At 41.8% G+C, this 17,782-nt stretch overlaps 1 protein-coding gene across 3 annotated transcripts in view; it reads right to left on the bottom strand.

Annotated features, from left to right (window-relative positions):
- Positions 1 to 17,782, bottom strand: part of DPP6 (dipeptidyl peptidase like 6) — a 767,208-nt gene that overhangs the window by 403,154 nt on the left and 346,272 nt on the right. For all 3 annotated transcript variants that reach the window (XM_079932483.1, XM_079932484.1, XM_079932485.1), the window contains exon 2: positions 2,337 to 2,451. In XM_079932483.1, coding sequence (XP_079788609.1) covers positions 2,337 to 2,451 — 115 coding nt within the window. The remainder of the gene's footprint in view (positions 1 to 2,336; positions 2,452 to 17,782) is intronic.

The following is a 17,782-nucleotide window of genomic DNA, read 5'->3' as shown; positions in this document are numbered from 1 at the left end:
TTTACCTGGGTGTCTTTTTTCTCCCTTACCTAATTGTTAGAATCTCCAATACAATGTTAAACAGAAATAGTGAGAGTGTCATCATCAGAGAATCTACAAACAACAAATGCTGGAGAGGGTATGGAGAAAAGGAACCCTCTTGCACTGTTGGTGGGAGTGTAAATTGATACAGCCACTATGGATAACAGTATGGAGGTTCCTTAAAACACTAAAAATAGAATTACCATATGATCCAGCAATCCCACTACTGGGCATATACCCTGAGAAAACCATAATTCAAAAAGACACATGCACCCCAATGTTCATTGCAGCTCTATTTACAATAGCCAGGACATAGAAGCAACCTAAATGCCCATCGACAGACAACTGGATAAAGAAGAAGTGGTACATAGATACAATGGAATATTACTCAGCCATAAAAAGGAAAGAAATTGGGTCATTTGTTGAGATGCGGATGGATCTAGAGACTGTCATACAGAGTGAAGTAAGTCAGAAAGAGAAAAACAAATATCGTATATTAATGTATATATGTGGAACCTAGAAAAATGGTACAGATGAACCGGTTTGCAGGGCAGAAACTGAGACACAGATGTAGAGAACAAACGTACGGACACCAAGGGGGAAAAGTGGCAGGGGGGTGGTGGTGGGGGTGGGATGAATTGGGCGATTGGGATTGACATGTATACACTGATGTGTATAAAATTGATAACTAATAAGAACCTACTATATAAAAAAAATAAAATAAAATTCAAAATTTCAAAAAAATTGTATAATATGGGAAATATAGCCAACATTTTATAATAACTATAAATGGGGTATAACCTTTAAAAATTGTGAATCACTATATTGTACACCTGTAACTTATATAGTATTGTACATCAACTATATTTCAATTAAACCATGCAAAAAAAAATTAAAAAAAAAAAGAAATAGTGAGAGTGAATATCCTTGTCTTATTCCTGATCTTAGCAGGAATACTTTCAGTATTTCACTGTTAAGTATAATATTAGCTGTGGGCTTTTTATAGATGCTCTTTATAAGGTTGGGAAAGTTTCTTTCTTTGCTCGTTGAATGTTTTATCATGAAAGGATTCTGAACTTGGTCAAATGCTTATTCTGCATCTATTGAGATGACCATGTTTTTTTCTCCCTTTATCCTATTAATATGGGTGTATGACATTGATTTTTCATATGTTAAACCAAATTTTTTTCCTGGGATAAATCCCATTTGATCATGGTGTATAATCCTTTTTATATGTTCCTGGTAATTTGGTTGTATTGGCTAGTATTTTGCTGAGGTTTTTGCATCTATATTCAAAAGAGATACTGGTCTGTAGTTTTCTTGTGATACCTTCCTTGAGTTTTGGTTTCAGGGTACAAACTACTCTTTTTCCATTTAAGTTTTGTGATTATAGTTTAAACATACCTCAAAATTTGCCTGCACTTCTTGTACGTATCAAAAATTTTTTTACATTGCATTTTTTCCCCCTTAAAGTCTAATACCCATGTAGTCTATTTATTGAGGATGGGAACTTTTTTTTTTTGTCCACACAAAGTGACACCTAATACGACAAGGGGAATGGATAGTTACACACTGTTTATATATGGTATAATGTTTTCCTATCATGACCCCCACATGTTTATCTTATGGGCAAAGGCTTTCTTCTTGCCCTAATCTCACCACTCTCTTGCTACTAAATTCTTACCACTCCATTAAAGCCCACTTCACATGTTACTTTCTCCATGAACTTTATCATAAAGGGTCTCTCTCTCTCTTTCCTCCCAGCTTCTATACAACTTATGTTTGAAACTTTCAATAATCCATCTCTACATATGTTTTTTTCTGTAGACTTTTGTGGACAATTTTTGTGTATTTTTCTTCCCTGAGAGATTTCTGATTCTGTTTTATACTTCCTTTATTTCATCAGTAGTATCTAATATTTAGTTTATCCTTAGTTCACATTCAATATATGTTGTTTTTATAATTTTCTTAATTCATCCTCGATAACACACCCAGGAATGCCATTAGATATATAAAATTATTATATTTATAATGGCCATCTTTAAGCTCATCAAGCATAAATTAATACTTGTGAATTTTAATATATGCCAAGAATTTCCACCCAGTCAACAATTATCTAAACAAATTCAAAGCATGTAAAATAGATCTTTTTTATTGAAAGTGTATTACGTCATTTTAACGTATGGCACAATGAGAATTAGAACCTGGAAAAAATAAATTATATAATGGGTATTTACTTAGAAAAAAATCTCAAAGTAAACTTATGCCCTTTCTCCCTTATAGCAGCTTGCTTTTCCAAGAATAAATGTGAGTACCTGGTGTCAGCAGCACCACTGAGGTGACAATCAGGGAGCAGATGACCAGGATGACAAGCAGTGCGATCGCTATGCCTTTCCAGTTTCTTTGTGGAGGATTACTCCCCACCAGCTCCTAAAGCAACAGCAGGAAAGAGAAACTCTGTGAGTAAAATAAGGAACTAAAATAAGCCAGTGGATACACTTCATTCAAATCAAGAGCTCAGGCGTATTCTCATCCTTGAAACTATGATCAACTCCTTTCTCTGCCCTCTGCCTCAGGGTCCAAAGGCCCCAGGTTCTCTTCTCTATCCCATGGCAAAGCCTTATCTCAAGAAGAATTGGATATTATGTTTACAGCTTTTGTGTAACTTAATGCTTCTCCACCCAATAAACTAGATTCCACAGCATAGGGTGATTGTGGTGTTTCTTATTACAGCCAACCTATTAACCCCCATCGAATCAAACCCAAGTATGATGAATTTTCCAGTCCTAAGACCTCTCTCATCTTTCTCTTCATTGACATCCACATTGTTAAGTCCTATTTCAGGCTACCAAATTCAAACATTTATTAAGCACATACTATGTGCCAATTTTAATCAACGTCTGCCTACTTCTCACCATCCTGGGCCTTTTCTTCCTTCTATAGTTCCTCAAACAAAGCTGTAAGACTTCCCAGGTCTTGCTAGTGCACTGGGTAACCCCCTACCCCTTTTCTAGGTTTTAGTCCCCTCCAGGGGCCGCATTATAGCAGGTGTTGGGGGTATGAGGGGGACCTGGAGACACTGCTAAAGAACGCTAAAGGTTGAAAAGATCTAGGAAATTAATCAGGCATATTGGCTGCTGAGACCAAACTTTCAGTTCCTTTCAAATTAGGATGATTTATATAATTTACAGTCCAAACTAGGATCATTTGAGAGACAAAGGGGGTAATATTAATAATCAATAAATATAATAGTTACATACCAATAATTATTATTATTAATTATACAAGAGCAACTGGGACTCTCCAGGGCAAATTAAGTCATACGGTCACACTGCAAATGAACTACTGCCCCTTCTCCCTATACATAGATCACAAAATATTCTCTTATAGCGCCCACTATTGTGACTCGCATTAACTGCGAGTCAAAATGCAATAGGATGGAGATGGCCTCAAAAAGTAGGCAACGTGATATATAAATACACCCTTATCCAAGGCTGAAAGTTCATTAGAATGTATCAAATTTCTGTAAATCAAAATATAGATAATATTCAACCATGGGATAGTAAATAATATTTGACATCGAAATATTTAATATTGGCTATCTAGGTTATAGCATCAAGAAAAATCTGACTCCAAACAATTAATATTGGCCATCTAGGTTATCCAATTAAGAAAAATTCTGAGGACCATTAAAACCTTAGCAGGAAAGTGTTCTACAGCTTTTGGAAATTTCTGCCAGTATGCTTGTTTGCCATTGAGAACTGAATTTGCCTACTAAAAAGTGGCTTTTCAGCACTTAAAAATAAGACTAAACATGAGTATGAAATTACGATGAAAGGTTATACTGAGTCAACCTCATTTCCTATTGGATAGGGTTTTCTATGGGAGGAAGTCGCTGGCCAGTGACAAGAAGTGATCAGATCTCACTGATTCAGCAGCTTTTCATTTCATTTACAGAGGAAATAAGCCATTCTCACCAAAGCTGTGAATAGCATAAATCTTGCAGTAGTACTATTCCTAAGACCATGATAGTGTACGTGATCTCCCACAGAACCGAAGTGGACATTTCTCAAACACTGTTCAGATTAAATCCCAGGGTAACAATCAAAACCATAACGGTTTCATACTCAAGACTGAATCTTATCAAGATGAAGAATGATGAAATTAGTGGTATTGTCTTCATCAGCTCCAACAATGGATATCTTCCAAATCTTGTTTCTAATAATAATAATCTAGGATTCTAAAATTTGTTTTAAATATATCTATTAGATGCACTGATAGAAGTTTATATGAAAAAAAAAAAACCCTAAGACTTCTGCTTTGCATCAACTTCTTGAGCAGCCAGTAGCGTAACTAATTTCCTTGCAAAAGTGTACTTGAATGATGTTACAGTGATGTTCCCAGTAGGTCCCTCCCTGGCCCAAGTACACTCACAATATGGTGTCCAGGTCTAGGCTGGATACTGTCAGAGATAACGATGGACAGAGTGTTTCTACAAAGAGGACCCGAAGACAGAGACATTGCAAAATATGTCATATGAAGTAAGGCTGAAGGAAGGGTTCAGACTCAAAAACCAAATACTTAGTCTCTATTTGAATTATTACATGCCAGACAGAGGACTTCTTCTGCATAGTCCAGATGCCAGAGTTAGAACCAAAAGGAAATTTCACAGAGAAAGAATTATGTATCAAAAAACCTTCAGAATTTCTAACTACTAGTATTGCTTCATGACAGAATGGGCTGCTTCACCAGGACGTGAGCAGGGTGGATGAACAGCTCCCAGGGATCCAGGAGGGCGAGCCCAGGGAGGAAGGTGGATATAAGAGATCTTAAAAATGTCTAACACAGTGTACATTCTATGGACATACAGGGCAGGGAAAAGAAAGATGAAGAACCATGAGGTGGCTCCAGTAAGTGGGAAAATGAATGAAAGGACAGTTCAGAAAGAGGACAAAGACTCTGCTCCCTGCATGCTCACTGTGCTAAGAACAGAAAACCAATTCAGTGTATATTACTGGATGGACGAATGCACAATAGGATAACCAAACAGGCGTTGATAGCAGAGCCCACTTAAGTGAAGTGATTCTGGATCACTGATGCCATTTTTTAAGTAGAGATGAACCACACTTCTTTCAGGTAACATTCTTATTTTTAAAAAGCAGAGTAGGGCTTCCCTGGTGGCGCAGTGGTTGAGAGTCCACCTGCCGATGCAGGGGACACAGATTCGTGCCCCGGTCCAGGAGGATCCAACATGCCGCGGAGCAGCTAGGCCCATGAGCCATGGCTGCTGAGCCTGCACGTCCGGAGCCTGTGCTCCGCAACGGGAGAGGCCACAGCAGTGAGAGGCCCCAGCAGTGAGAGGCCCGCGTACCGCACAAAAAAAAAAAAAAAAAAAAAAGGCAGAGTTATTTTACCCACAGAAATGCAGACAGTCTTTAGCCAAATTTCATTTTCAGAGTGCATGTAATTTATTTTTTTAACTACACAAACAATATTACTACAATAATAATAGAAAACGAAGAAGAGAAAAAAAAAAACCACGAACCATCTTGCTAATGGTTCCAAGAAAACAAAAGTTTTCATTTTTCCATCTTCCTCTCCAGTCCTGGTCGATATGCATATTTAATTTTTACACAGGTAAAACCAGAACATAGATCTGGTTTTTGAGTTAGAATGCAGGTTAACAGTGAAAATCTAACTTGAACATCTAATTTGGCATCCCAGATTCAGACTTCCTCATCTTAACTTGCAGGAGTTGAATTATGGAAAATTTGAGTAGAACTGTTCTTGCTTCCCATGAAGGGCAAGAGAAGTTAATAAATTATCCCCTGAAATGTTGAGCTTCAGTAGTGTATCTCTCAACAGAATTACATATTTTTGCCTAGAATGATGAGATTGAGGCTGTAATATATTCTCTGTTCTGTTTGGTAATCATGCATATCTTACAGATGCAATAAAATGGAAAAGCATGTTTACAATTAAACACTGGCCTAAGAAGGTGAACAAATCTCCCATCCATCCATCCATCCATCCATCCATCCATCCATCCATTGATATTTTATCCAGGCTTACTCTGGCAAGCCCTGTTCTGAGACCCTGTTATGGCACTGTTATCAACCCGACAAGTCCAAAAGCTTTCATTTGTTCCATATTCCTTTCTTGTATTCTAGTGCAGGGATGGGGGACAAACAATAAACAGATAAACACACTAAGAGAAGAAAAAAAAACAGGACCAAGGGGGTCTTGTCACCTCTTTGTATATAAAGAGGTCAGATAGATTTCCTAATAAAGAGACATTTGAACAGAAACTGAAAGAAGTACAGCTGGGAAGAAGCACATCAGACTGCTGTTGACTAAACTGTGTTCCCCCTTAAATTCATACGCTGATGCCTTAAACCTCAATGTGATGGTATATGAAGATGGAACCTTTGGGAGGTAATCGCGGTTAGGTGAGGTCATGAGGGTGGGGTCCTCGTGATAGGGTTAGTGCCCTTATAAGAAGAGACACCAGAAAGCTTGCCTCCCTTCTCTCCACCTGTATACGTGGAGAAAAGGCCGTGTGAGGACACAGAGAGAAGGTGACCATCTTCAACCCAAGGAGAGAGCCCTCATCAGATACCACAGCTGGCATCCTGATCTTGGACTTCCAGTCTCCAGAACTGTGAAAGATAAATCTCTGTGTTTAAGCTGCCTGGTCTATGGTGTTGTGTTATAGCAGCCCCAGACAGAGTAAGACACAGGCTGACATCTGAGGGCAAACAATCCAGGTAGAGGGAGAGGCAGGAATACAGTCTGTAAGATAGTGTGTGCTTTGGTGTGGAGGACAGCAAAGAGACAGGGGCCAGGGTGGCCATAGTGATGTGAGTGAGACGACCACACTGAGCAAGGAGGGTGGGAGTCTAGATGCCACAGTGCGGGTTGGCTTTTCCTCTGAGTGCAAGGCATATGAGATAGCAGTGCATGAACCAGACTCCCACAAAAAGATCCCCAGGGGAGCTGCTTCATGGAGAGCAAAGAATATGGAAGCAAGGGTGGGCCCAGCAGGGACCCACTAGGAGGCCAGGGTGATGGAGGTGTGTCCCAGGTGGTAGTGGTACAGGTGGTGAAAAGTGGTTGATCCTGGGCACGTAATAGAAAACGTCAGTCAACCATGCTTTTGGGAGCAGATAATACACACCTAGGTGTCAGGACACATTTATGTACCCCTTTTGCATTTAGAGCCCTCTCTGAGGCTACTGTCTTCTGTGCTCAAGTAAAAAGCCCTTTGCACATCACTCCAAAGAAAGTCTCCCCTCCTTCCTTCTACCTCTGAGCCAAGCCTAAGCCCTCCCCACTCTCTGCTCCAGGAACCATTTCCTCCTGTGTCCCAACCCCCCACCCCCAGCTTCGCACATACCATTGACTTCTGTCTCCTGACACTCCTCTCTGGCAAACCCCTTCGCATTCTTTAGTTGTCAGCTAAAATATCATCTCTCTCTGACATTTTAGGAAGCTGTGCCTGGTTTCACAGGCAGAGTTTATTATTCTTTTCAATTGGAAGCAACTGCAACACTTTGTAAATGCTTTTCTGTAACGTTACTGTGCTATGAAATGATGTATTGAATGCCTGTGTCATCGGCAGACTGGAAGCTACTTAAGGAAGTGGGCTGGATGTTCATGTTCCCAATGCCTGGTGCAAAGTCTGGGACACCACAGCGCCCAGGGACTGTGGGCTGAATGGACGAATGAATCCACGGATGCCTTCATGAGAAGGAACGTTGTTGTTTGCCGGCACAGCTGTCAGAGACGCAACTGCTGGTTGATGCGGAAAGTAAAGCGTTAATACAACCCCAACTGCATTAACTATGCCATAAATAGCAATCGGTCCTAAAAGACGTAATGCAAACTGACATCTAAGTCTGGCAATCCCCTTGTCCCTAGTGACACAACTCATACTTATTTTTAACTCAGGCAAAAAGAAAAACAAGGAAGTAAAACCAAACTAAACGCTTTCCTAGGTCGTTGGGTTGTTTTAAATGTAAAATTCACCTTTCTAGAATGCTATTATCTTAGCAATTCATGATTAGAGCTTGATTTTTTTTTTTTTTTTTTTTTTTTTTGCGGTACGCGGGCCTCTCTCTGTTGTGGCCTCTCCCGTTGCGGAGCACAGGCTCCGGACGCGCATGCTCAGCGGCCATGGCTCACGGGCCCAGCTGCTCCGCAGCACGTGGGATCTTCCCGGACTGGGGCACGAACCCATGTCCCCTGCATCGGTAGGCGGACTCTCAACCACTGCGCCACCAAGGAAGCCCAAGAGCTTGATATTTTTGTGCCAATTTTACAACTGAAATGCAAGCAATACAGATTAAAACAATGCTTACAGACTCCACCACGTCCCGTGAACTGATTCAAGAATAAGTCCACGGCATGCTGCCTCCCTAAAATCGATGTATCTTATCTCATCCTGAGCTCCATCTGTCTCACAGAATTCCCTGCTGCCTTTATCAGACTTCATGCCTTCTGATGAGGAGCAGAGATCCAAATGAAAACTCAGGGGTGATTATTTCAAAAGTAGAAACTGAGACTACAAAGGTGGAGAAAAGAAAGGAAGGGGTGGGAAACTAGAGGAATCTAGAGCGTTGTTGTCACAGGATAAATGCAAACGTGTCTGAAAGCCCATTATAATTTATGAAAATTATAGATACCTGAATAAACATTGCTTTACTATTTACTGCGCTCACTACCAATGTCCCAGCAACATCTGACATACAATATGGGGAAAAGTCAAAAGCACATTAAATTTCCTGTACTTGATAAAGAAAGTAAACGATACAGAGATCACATTCCTTTCATCCACTCTCTTTGCACCCCAAGCTCTAATGAGGAGAAATCAGCATTTTAACTTTTGTTGGGTACCCAAAGTAGGGTGACGCAGGTTGCAGCTGTGAGACTCCACCACAAAGCAGTGCATTCCTCAAGCAGCAATAACCGACTTGCATGTTTCCATGCATCACAGGCACTTTGTTTAATGCACTGTGGGTACAGCCTCACGTGGCTAAATGGACAAAGGAGCCACGGCCAGCAGAAGTGAGACTGGAGGACGATTTCTGCATAATACTGAGGCCTCTCCTAAAGAAGCCCCCCGTCCTAGGAGGTCAGAGCACAGGAAGCTGCAAGGGCAGGAGCGCTGGGCGTGGCGGAAGGAGAGCAGGGCCCGCAGCGACAGCCGAGGTCCAGGCCTTGCCAGCCGTGATGGGAACAGCTGGCGATTCTGCATTTTATTTCCCGTGGCTGAAGGCAGAGGGGTCAATCAGATGGCCCACTCACCACAGAAGGAGGAAGTGAATTCAGTTGTTTTTCTCATAATAATCCATCTTTGAGCCAATCAATCTCCTCTTCTATCAAGCAGCTTTCAGAAGAATATTAAGACTAGAAGACTGTTTCTGGCTCTCAAAATGGAAAGAGACCTTCTCTGGGATATCACTAGATCCAAGCTTAGGTCACTGAGAGTTTAAAATATTCCCAGAGAATATATGTGAATCAGCAGCTCAACAGAGACTGGATATCCTTCGCAGGGAGAGTTCTCCACTCCTTGAAATTCTTCCCTCCCATGACTGTTGTTTTGTGTCTTCTAAGTACTTTGGGTGCTTTTGCTGGTTGTGAGCATGAGGAACAGATGAAAGCTGTGGCCACAAAATACTAATTAACGCCGATTCCATGTCGGTGACTCTGTAACTGACTATAGGGCTGGGGTGGGCTGGGCAGCCAATCCTGAAAGATGGAAGCAACCAATGCTGTGTGAGAGGGAGATAGTGCTCATGGCGAAGGGTGGAGCCTTACCCTTCAAAAAGCTTCTGTTGATTTCACTAATTAGAAATTAAATTTGGGGACTTCCCTGGCGGTCCAGTGGTTAGGACTTCGCCTTCCAATGCAGGGGGTGTGGGTTCGATCCCTGGATGGGGAGCTAAGATCCCACATGCCTCACGGCCAAAAAGCCAAAAAACATAAAACAGAAGCAATATTGTAACAAATTCAATAAAGACTTTAAAAATGGTCCACATCAAAAAAATATCTTGAAAAAGAAAAAGAAATTAAGTTTGGTTGACAGGCCCTTCTTTTGACGTCTGGCAGTTAATTACGAATCATCACCGCCTTAGTACAGAGAGGCGCTGACACGCCCGCGCTATCAGACCCATGCTCCGGTGACCCCTCTTTCCCTGGGCACTGTCTCTCCATCATCTTCCTCCGGGTTATACGGATGCCCCACTCCTTAGGTTATCCTGGGCTCTCACCACCTGTTCTCTGTCAGCCTTACAGGCTGATCTGGGATCCACTCTCCTTTTCGCCTATGGATTTGGAAACTTCCGAGGTTGACTCACATAACATGAATTTAACATAACATTACCGCCTGAGGGCACAGCACTTTGAAATCGAATCCACCACTATTACTAAGGCAGCTGTCACCCTCTACCTGCAACTCAACAAAACTGTTGGACGAGGAATCTCCTGTTCTACCAGTTCCTCTAGAAAAGGAAGAAGACCAAACAGGCAAAATATTGAGTGTAATTATCTATCTCTTAAAACTTCTTCTTCATTATTTTTTACTTGCAAACTCATCACCAGAAATGAAATTATTTTAGGCTCTTCAGTTTAACTGACTGTGTCTGATAGCTTCTTTATGAAATTAATTCAAAATGTTAAGTCATTCTTACCTTCACAGCTCAGGCTAACTTGGACCTATTTTGATAGAATGTTTTAAAGGTATCATGTTGTCCCATAAATCACAAAAGCAAGGGCACTACAACCCCATCACCATCGGAAGAAATTTCACAATATATCATGCCCAAGAGAAACCCCTTTCAGTAAAAATATGGCTATGAAAGTAAGTGGCAGCATTTAAAATCGAGCATTTGAATCTCACATTGCTGTGTATGATAACGATGCCTTCAAAGCATCTTTAGATACCGTCTGTCTTTGCCTTGACTCACTGAAACCCACAGGCAATTGTGAGACAAGTTTCCTATACCAGGGCAGCTTTTTAGCAAGCTCAACACGTCATTTCCCGATGTCACAAATCCCTGCAGGCACTCAATAAATATTAAGTAACTAACAAACAAGACTCAAAGGCAAGAACCACCGGCAATTTAATGACAGAGTCTAAAATAATTTAGCTCATTTTTTCAAAAGGGCTCGCCACCCTGATGCAACCGTCTGTCAAAGTACTAGATGCCTCTTGACAAATGATCCCAACTGCCCTCCTCTCCCATCCATGGGTGCCAGAGCTATGTTTCCACACTGTGAGCGCCCCCCTCACTGCCTCAGCCTCAAGTAACTGGCCCAAAATGGGTCAGAAGTCTGCTCCAGGATTTTAGGGGTGGGGTTAAAATACTGTAGTAGGGAAGAGCCCCTGTACTCTCTTACAAGTTAATCACTAAAGAGTGTTGCCTATAAGCTTCAATTATACATAACGGCCCATCTCTGGGAACCCTGCTTCCCAGGCAATAAGTGTTAAGCTAAAATACCTTTGTCTAGCTCACAGGAAACATCCTGACTGGGCCCACCTGTGAACGACTGCAGGGAGGAAGAAATTATCACATCCCCTCCAGAGGCTGATGGGAACCAGTACGTGTTTGATTTTATCCCCTCCCCTTTCAGTATAAAAAGAAGCCTGAATTCTAACTCAGGCAAGATGGTTCCTTGGGGAAGGAGTCCACCATCTTCTCGGTCTGCCGGATTTCCAAATAAAGATGCTATTCCTTTCCCCAACAACTGGGTTCCAGATTTATTGGCCTGTCGCGTGGCAAGCAGTACGAGCTTGGACTCGGTAACACTATTCCAATTTATTCTTGCCTTTGTCACGCAACACCAGGATGGAAGCGGAGGGGGGTGGCAGGAGGTGTCTACTCCCATATGGCATACGGCTTCGGAAGGAAGGAGAGCAGGCTTACAGAATATGAAGAGTGAGTTACACCAACACACAAAGAGACAAGAAGAAAAGAGAGAGAAGAGTCCCTATTGGTTTGAATTTCTTGACCTAATTTTTCTCCCGAGGCCTAAATAAATTTTTCCGTTAGATTTAACAGCACACTCCTGTTTCTTTATGAAATATTTTATTTCCCATTTTACTTAAACTAGTGTGAGCTGATTTCTGACACTTGAGAACAAAGAATCTGACACGTGTCACTAAGGACGTCCAGCCCAGCAGCCAGGATCCAGTCAGCGCTCCGTTTCCAGGAGGCATCCTGTGCTCCTTACTGAGGTCGCACGCTCCACTGTGCACAGCATCTTATGGCCAAATCCACACTCGAAAATGAGGTGAAATTTTAACTGCATGCTTGGTTTATAATATCAAAGTAAAGAATTTTCTAATTGGACACATAGTTTTCCTTGAAAAGACCAGCTTTTCCATAAGTACGTATAGTTACTTTTCCCAGGGAAACGCTGAGTGAAATTTAGCAATTACCTTCACAGATCCCCAAGGATCCACACTTGTCATTACCCATCAGTGTTGGAGTGTAGCCCCCTCTGTGACAGGAGGGGCTCATTCAAATGAAAGCAAATGCCAGCCAAGACAGCTGGCACAGCCAAGTGTTCATGAGCATCTTGAGAGGGTGGACTGTTCCTGAGGTAGTCACTATTTTTAGGTCCCAATTCCTCAAAGGAAAAGCTCCAGAATTTTTAAATTATAGCTGGCCTAGAGTGGCTCTGTTCAGTAGATCCATATGTAACAGCTATTTTTATAATCAAGAATGGTCTATAAGTTACAGATGTAGAAAACAAACTTATGATTTCCAGGGGGGAGGTGGGGGGAGGGATAAATTGGGAGATTGGGATTGACATACACACACTACTACATATAAAATAGATAACTAATAAGGACCTACTTTATAGCACAAGGAACTCTGCTCAGTGCTCTGTAATATGGGAACAGAATCTTAAAAAGAGTGGATAAATGTATAACAGATTCACTTCCCTGTACACCTGAAACTAACACAACATTGTAAATCAATGATACTCCAATTAAAAAAAAAAGAATGGTCTATACCAGCATTTTCATATAATTCAGTCTAATAGAAAGACATACAGCGTCAGAGAAATTATGACCTACAGGGATACAAGTGATAAACCATCTTGATGCCATCTGCAACCTAATCCCCTCTGCCATGTAAACTAACACGTCCACAGGTTTGTGAGTTTGGGAGGTGGACATCTTTGGGGTGGGGGGGTAGTCATTATTTTGCCAACCACAGGGTGTATTCCACGTAATGAAATGTTATACCTCAATGGAAATACCAACCTTCTACTACATGCACAGCCAGAGGAAGACCACAAGTATAACTGCGAGTTGGATTAGATGCTAAAGAATATACACCGCATAATTCCATTTACGTGAAGTTCAACACTGAGCAACACTGTGCCCCAAATATAGGGCGCACCCTTGAGTCTATAAAGACAAACAAGAAAGGAATTTCTATAAAATTCAGGATGTTGTATAATTTAAGGGGGAAAGAGGAGTCCCAGCTGGAGAGGGGGAGGCAAGATGCAGGAGTTTTAGAGGTGCTGGCAGGACTCTCTCCTGACCTGGATGGAAGTTACAGGGCTGTGTCAGGCCACACTCACCTGCTCCGCTATTTGCTTGCATGTTATATAGTTTTTATATTGTAGTATTTCACAGTGCAAAGGTAAACCATGCACAGTGTATAGCAGCTTTGGGACAGAGCACTGGCCAAGAGCGGTGACATAAGGAGACACTTCCTAGCACTCACACCCAGGAGGAAACAACATCAGGCCAAGGAAATGACACCATGCGACATGTAGGATGGCCAGAAAGACAAGGTGCTGAGAGAAAGTCTAATGATGGGGGGGTGGGGGTGGCCAGGGTGGGACCAAGGCAGCAGGCAATGCTCTCTGAGGAGGTGAAATTTAATTTGAACATTGCAGGATGTGCAGGAACTAGTCAGGTGAGTGGCTGGGAAGGTTTTCCACGTGGAGGGAGCCCAGTGCAGAGGGCATGAGCCTGGTACTCAGTGTACCTCTGGCGTGCGGTGTCCAGGATGAAGCTGGAGGGGGAAGGCACTGATAAAACCTGGCCGGTTTTGTAGACGATGCCATGTATTTTGTGTTGAATCCAAAATGCAACTGGAAGTCAGTGAAGGATTCTGTAAGCCACTCGTGATAACTTCTAGAAGAAGGCAGGCATTAATTGTTTATTTTATTTATTGACATCAGAAAAAGTACACTGAGAAGGACCAGGATTGGTTACTTCTCCCATTGTGCCTAAAATATGTCAAATATCAGGCCAAGGTGAAATCAAATACCTCCAAAAGGAAAATATTTACATAGCAACTATTAAAATTATTGAGAGAAAATAAACCACACAAACTGAACCGCGCGATCTCCCATTACAGGACTCCAGTCTACTGTCTAAATGTATTTTCTTTCTAATATTTATTCACCATGAACAGCACTGACATAAATTTCTTTTATGTATCATGGACCATTTACCATAAGTAGAAAGTAGCAACAAATTACAAAATCAACGGTGCATGTACCTCAGGATGGTAAAACAGCTTTCTAATCATTGTATTTCCATATCCAGAGGACGACAAATGACTTTAAGACTGCAAGAACAAGTTTCAAATAACATTTAGCAACTGACACACGTCCATCAATATCTATCACGTCAGCCTGTTGGATGCACACACCCATTTCTGTTCTACTGGCTCATTTACTTAATCTTCGTTATTGGTGGCTCTTATCTTTCATCAAGGGCACAACAAAGATAATAGTTGGCCAGTAATTGCCCAAGGAACCTAAGAGTGGACCGAAGCAGAAAGCACGACTCTTGAGTGGTCCCCAGGTCACTGAGATGGCAATGGGGCTGTGGTGAGGAACCCTCACCGGTGAAGTTAGTGGGACACGGGCCGCCCTGCACAGCCCTTGGGAGGGAGTCATAAGACCACTTGGGATGGTGTGATTCCTCCTCTTTCTGCCTCTGCTGCTCCCTCAAGGCCCCTCCACCACCTTGCTCACACAGCTGATGCCCCCTGAATCCAGGATTAATTGATCGATTGATTTTCTTTTTTTAAATTGAAGTATAATTGATTTAAAATGTTGTGTTAGTTTCAGGTGTACAGCAAAGTGACTTCATCATACATACATATATATCCATTCTTTTTCAGATTCTTTTCCCATATAGGTCATTACAGTGTATTGAGTAGAGTTCCCTGTGCTGTACAGCAGGTCCTTGTTTATTTTATATACAGTAGTGTGTATATGTTAATCCAAACCTCCTAATTTATCCCTTCCTGCTTCCCCCTTTGGTAATCATGAATTTGTTCTCTATGTCTGTGAGTGTCTTTCTGTTTTGTAAATAAGTTCATTTGTATTGAATCCAGGATTTCAATGAAATTCCCTGCCCTCTGGCACAGCCACGAGCACAAAAGCAACAACAACAAAGAAGTTTCAGAGTCCAAGAAGCACCGTTCAAACAGGCTGAAGAGAGTTTCCCCGGTGGTGCAGTGGTTGAGAGTCCGCCTGCTGATGCAGGGGACACGGGTTAGTGCCCGGGTCCGGGAGGATCCCACATGCCGCGGAGCAGCTGGGCCCCTGAGCCATGGCCGCTGAGCCTGCGCGTCCGGAGCCTGTGCTCCGCAGCGGGAGAGACCACAACAGTGAGCGGCCCGCGTACCGCAAAAAAAACCAAAACAAACAAACAAACAAAAAACAGGCTGAAGAGAAGCAAATACCCAGAGAGGAATTCACTCTGCTCTGCAGACCAAAAGATAAAGCGCCCTGATTAGAAAACGCTAATGATCTCAGTAACACGGAGCACAGCGCAGGGAGCAGCTCAGAACAAAAGGTGGAGAAAAGAAGAAATATGAATAAAAGAATTTAAAATGCACTGAGGGAGAAAAATGGAAGAGAATATCAGACACAGGACGAGTGAGAAGCACCTGGTGACACTAAAGACAGAAGAAGCAGCTGGAAGAGGCCAGTCCGGATCCCTGGGTGGGGCAAACAGCAGGCACATCCAAAGACCTGCAGGTCCTACGGCATCTGGGTGCAAAATCACGCCACTGCATTAGTAACAAAAGGGAAAATGCAGTTTACGGTGTTGGGTTTTTTTTTAACAGCAGCTATTTACATGGCACATTCTTAAATAATTTCTACCTGAAAATATTAAAACAAAGTCTGCACTTGAAGTGGCAAAATTTTAGACACCTGTAAGTTACACACATCAAGAACAAGCCAGGCAAGTATATATTTTAAACCAAATTCATACTGTTAATTTTTTATTTTAATTTGATCAATCCAGTTTAAGTCATTACCTTATTATGATCCAATGTCTTTAAATACTGCACTTAAACTTAAGGATATCATTACTGCTGTGACAGGTAAAACTGGTTTTTTTTTTTTTTAAATAACCACAATTTTTGATGTATTCAGGAGACCCAAGGCATGGGTTTAACCATGATGTGTAGAACACGAAAGGAAAAACAGAAATATTTGTTTTACTTTGGATATTATGTAACAGATGAAGAGACCCTGTGGGGAGCTTAAAGGGAAGCAAACAGTGACTATCTTGTTGGAAAATTGGATCTACAAGGAAATGTCAAGGTAATTAGTCTACTTATCTGAAGAAAAATGGCCCAGACCAGAACTTAATTACCATCTCCAAATATAGCCATCCAAAGATTTTTGGACAAAAGAAATAATTATCTAGTCCCTAGGAAAGAAACAAATTAACACCACAAGAAAGATTACTTGAAATGCGTATTTCTCAAAATGCTGCTAGAGAATTTCTGAGAACCCCTGGATGTGATGTTAAAATGCAGATTCCTCCGGCCTCTGAACCCTCCTGAACTGAAGTCTCTGGGGGTTGGAGCAGAGACCAGTCATGTTTTAGTCTGCACAGGTGATGTTTATAATGACAAAGGTATGAGAACCAGTATCCACAGGAACGTCTCACCACATACCTGTGCCCAGGTAAATCAGTTTAGCAAATTCCCTTAAAATTGGTTTAAGAATGGAATGTTCAGGCTGCCGTCTTGAGACACAGTTCAGAGCTTAATGTTCAGCTCAGGGTCGCCAATCCCACCGGATGCAAAGCCCAGCTCATCTTCTCCAATATGCTTTACCCTCTCATTTTCCAAAGGGAGAGTTCAAGGGCACCTGTGCTGGGGCTTCTCCCTTTGCCCCTTCCCAACTTCACTCTGCCCCCTTCTCCCCCGCTGCTCCGTGTCCTGGAAGGCTGGCCTCTGACACTACAAGCTGCCCCCCTGCACATCTTTGCTGATGGCTTCAGATTGGTCAAGAGAGAAAAAAAGAATGAAATAATGCCGTTGGCATCAACATGGATGGACCTAGAGATTATCATACTAAGTGAAGTAAGTCAGACAAAGACAAATACTGCATGATATCACTGATATGCGGAATCTAAAAAAAGCTGATAAAGATGAACTTATTTGTAAAACAGAAGTATACTCACAGACACAGAAGAAAACCTTATGGTTACAAAAGGGAAGGGGGGGAGTGGGATAAATTAGGAGGTTGGGACTGACATATACACGGTACTATATATAAAACAGATAATCAACGCACAGGGAACTCTACTCAATATTTTGTACTAACCTATAAGGGAAAAGAATCTGAAAAAGAATATGTATACTTTATATATATAAAACTGAATCCCTTGGCTGTACACCTGAAACTAACACAACATTTTAAATCAACTATACTTCAAAAAATAAATGAATGAAACAGGTTGGCCCACAGGAGG

Source organism: Stenella coeruleoalba (genome assembly GCF_951394435.1).
Source record: "Stenella coeruleoalba genome assembly, chromosome: 9".
In the NCBI taxonomy this organism is placed as follows: Eukaryota; Metazoa; Chordata; class Mammalia; order Artiodactyla; family Delphinidae; genus Stenella; species Stenella coeruleoalba.
Note: the sequence above shows the minus strand (reverse complement) of the source record. Positions and strands in the feature narration are given on the sequence as shown.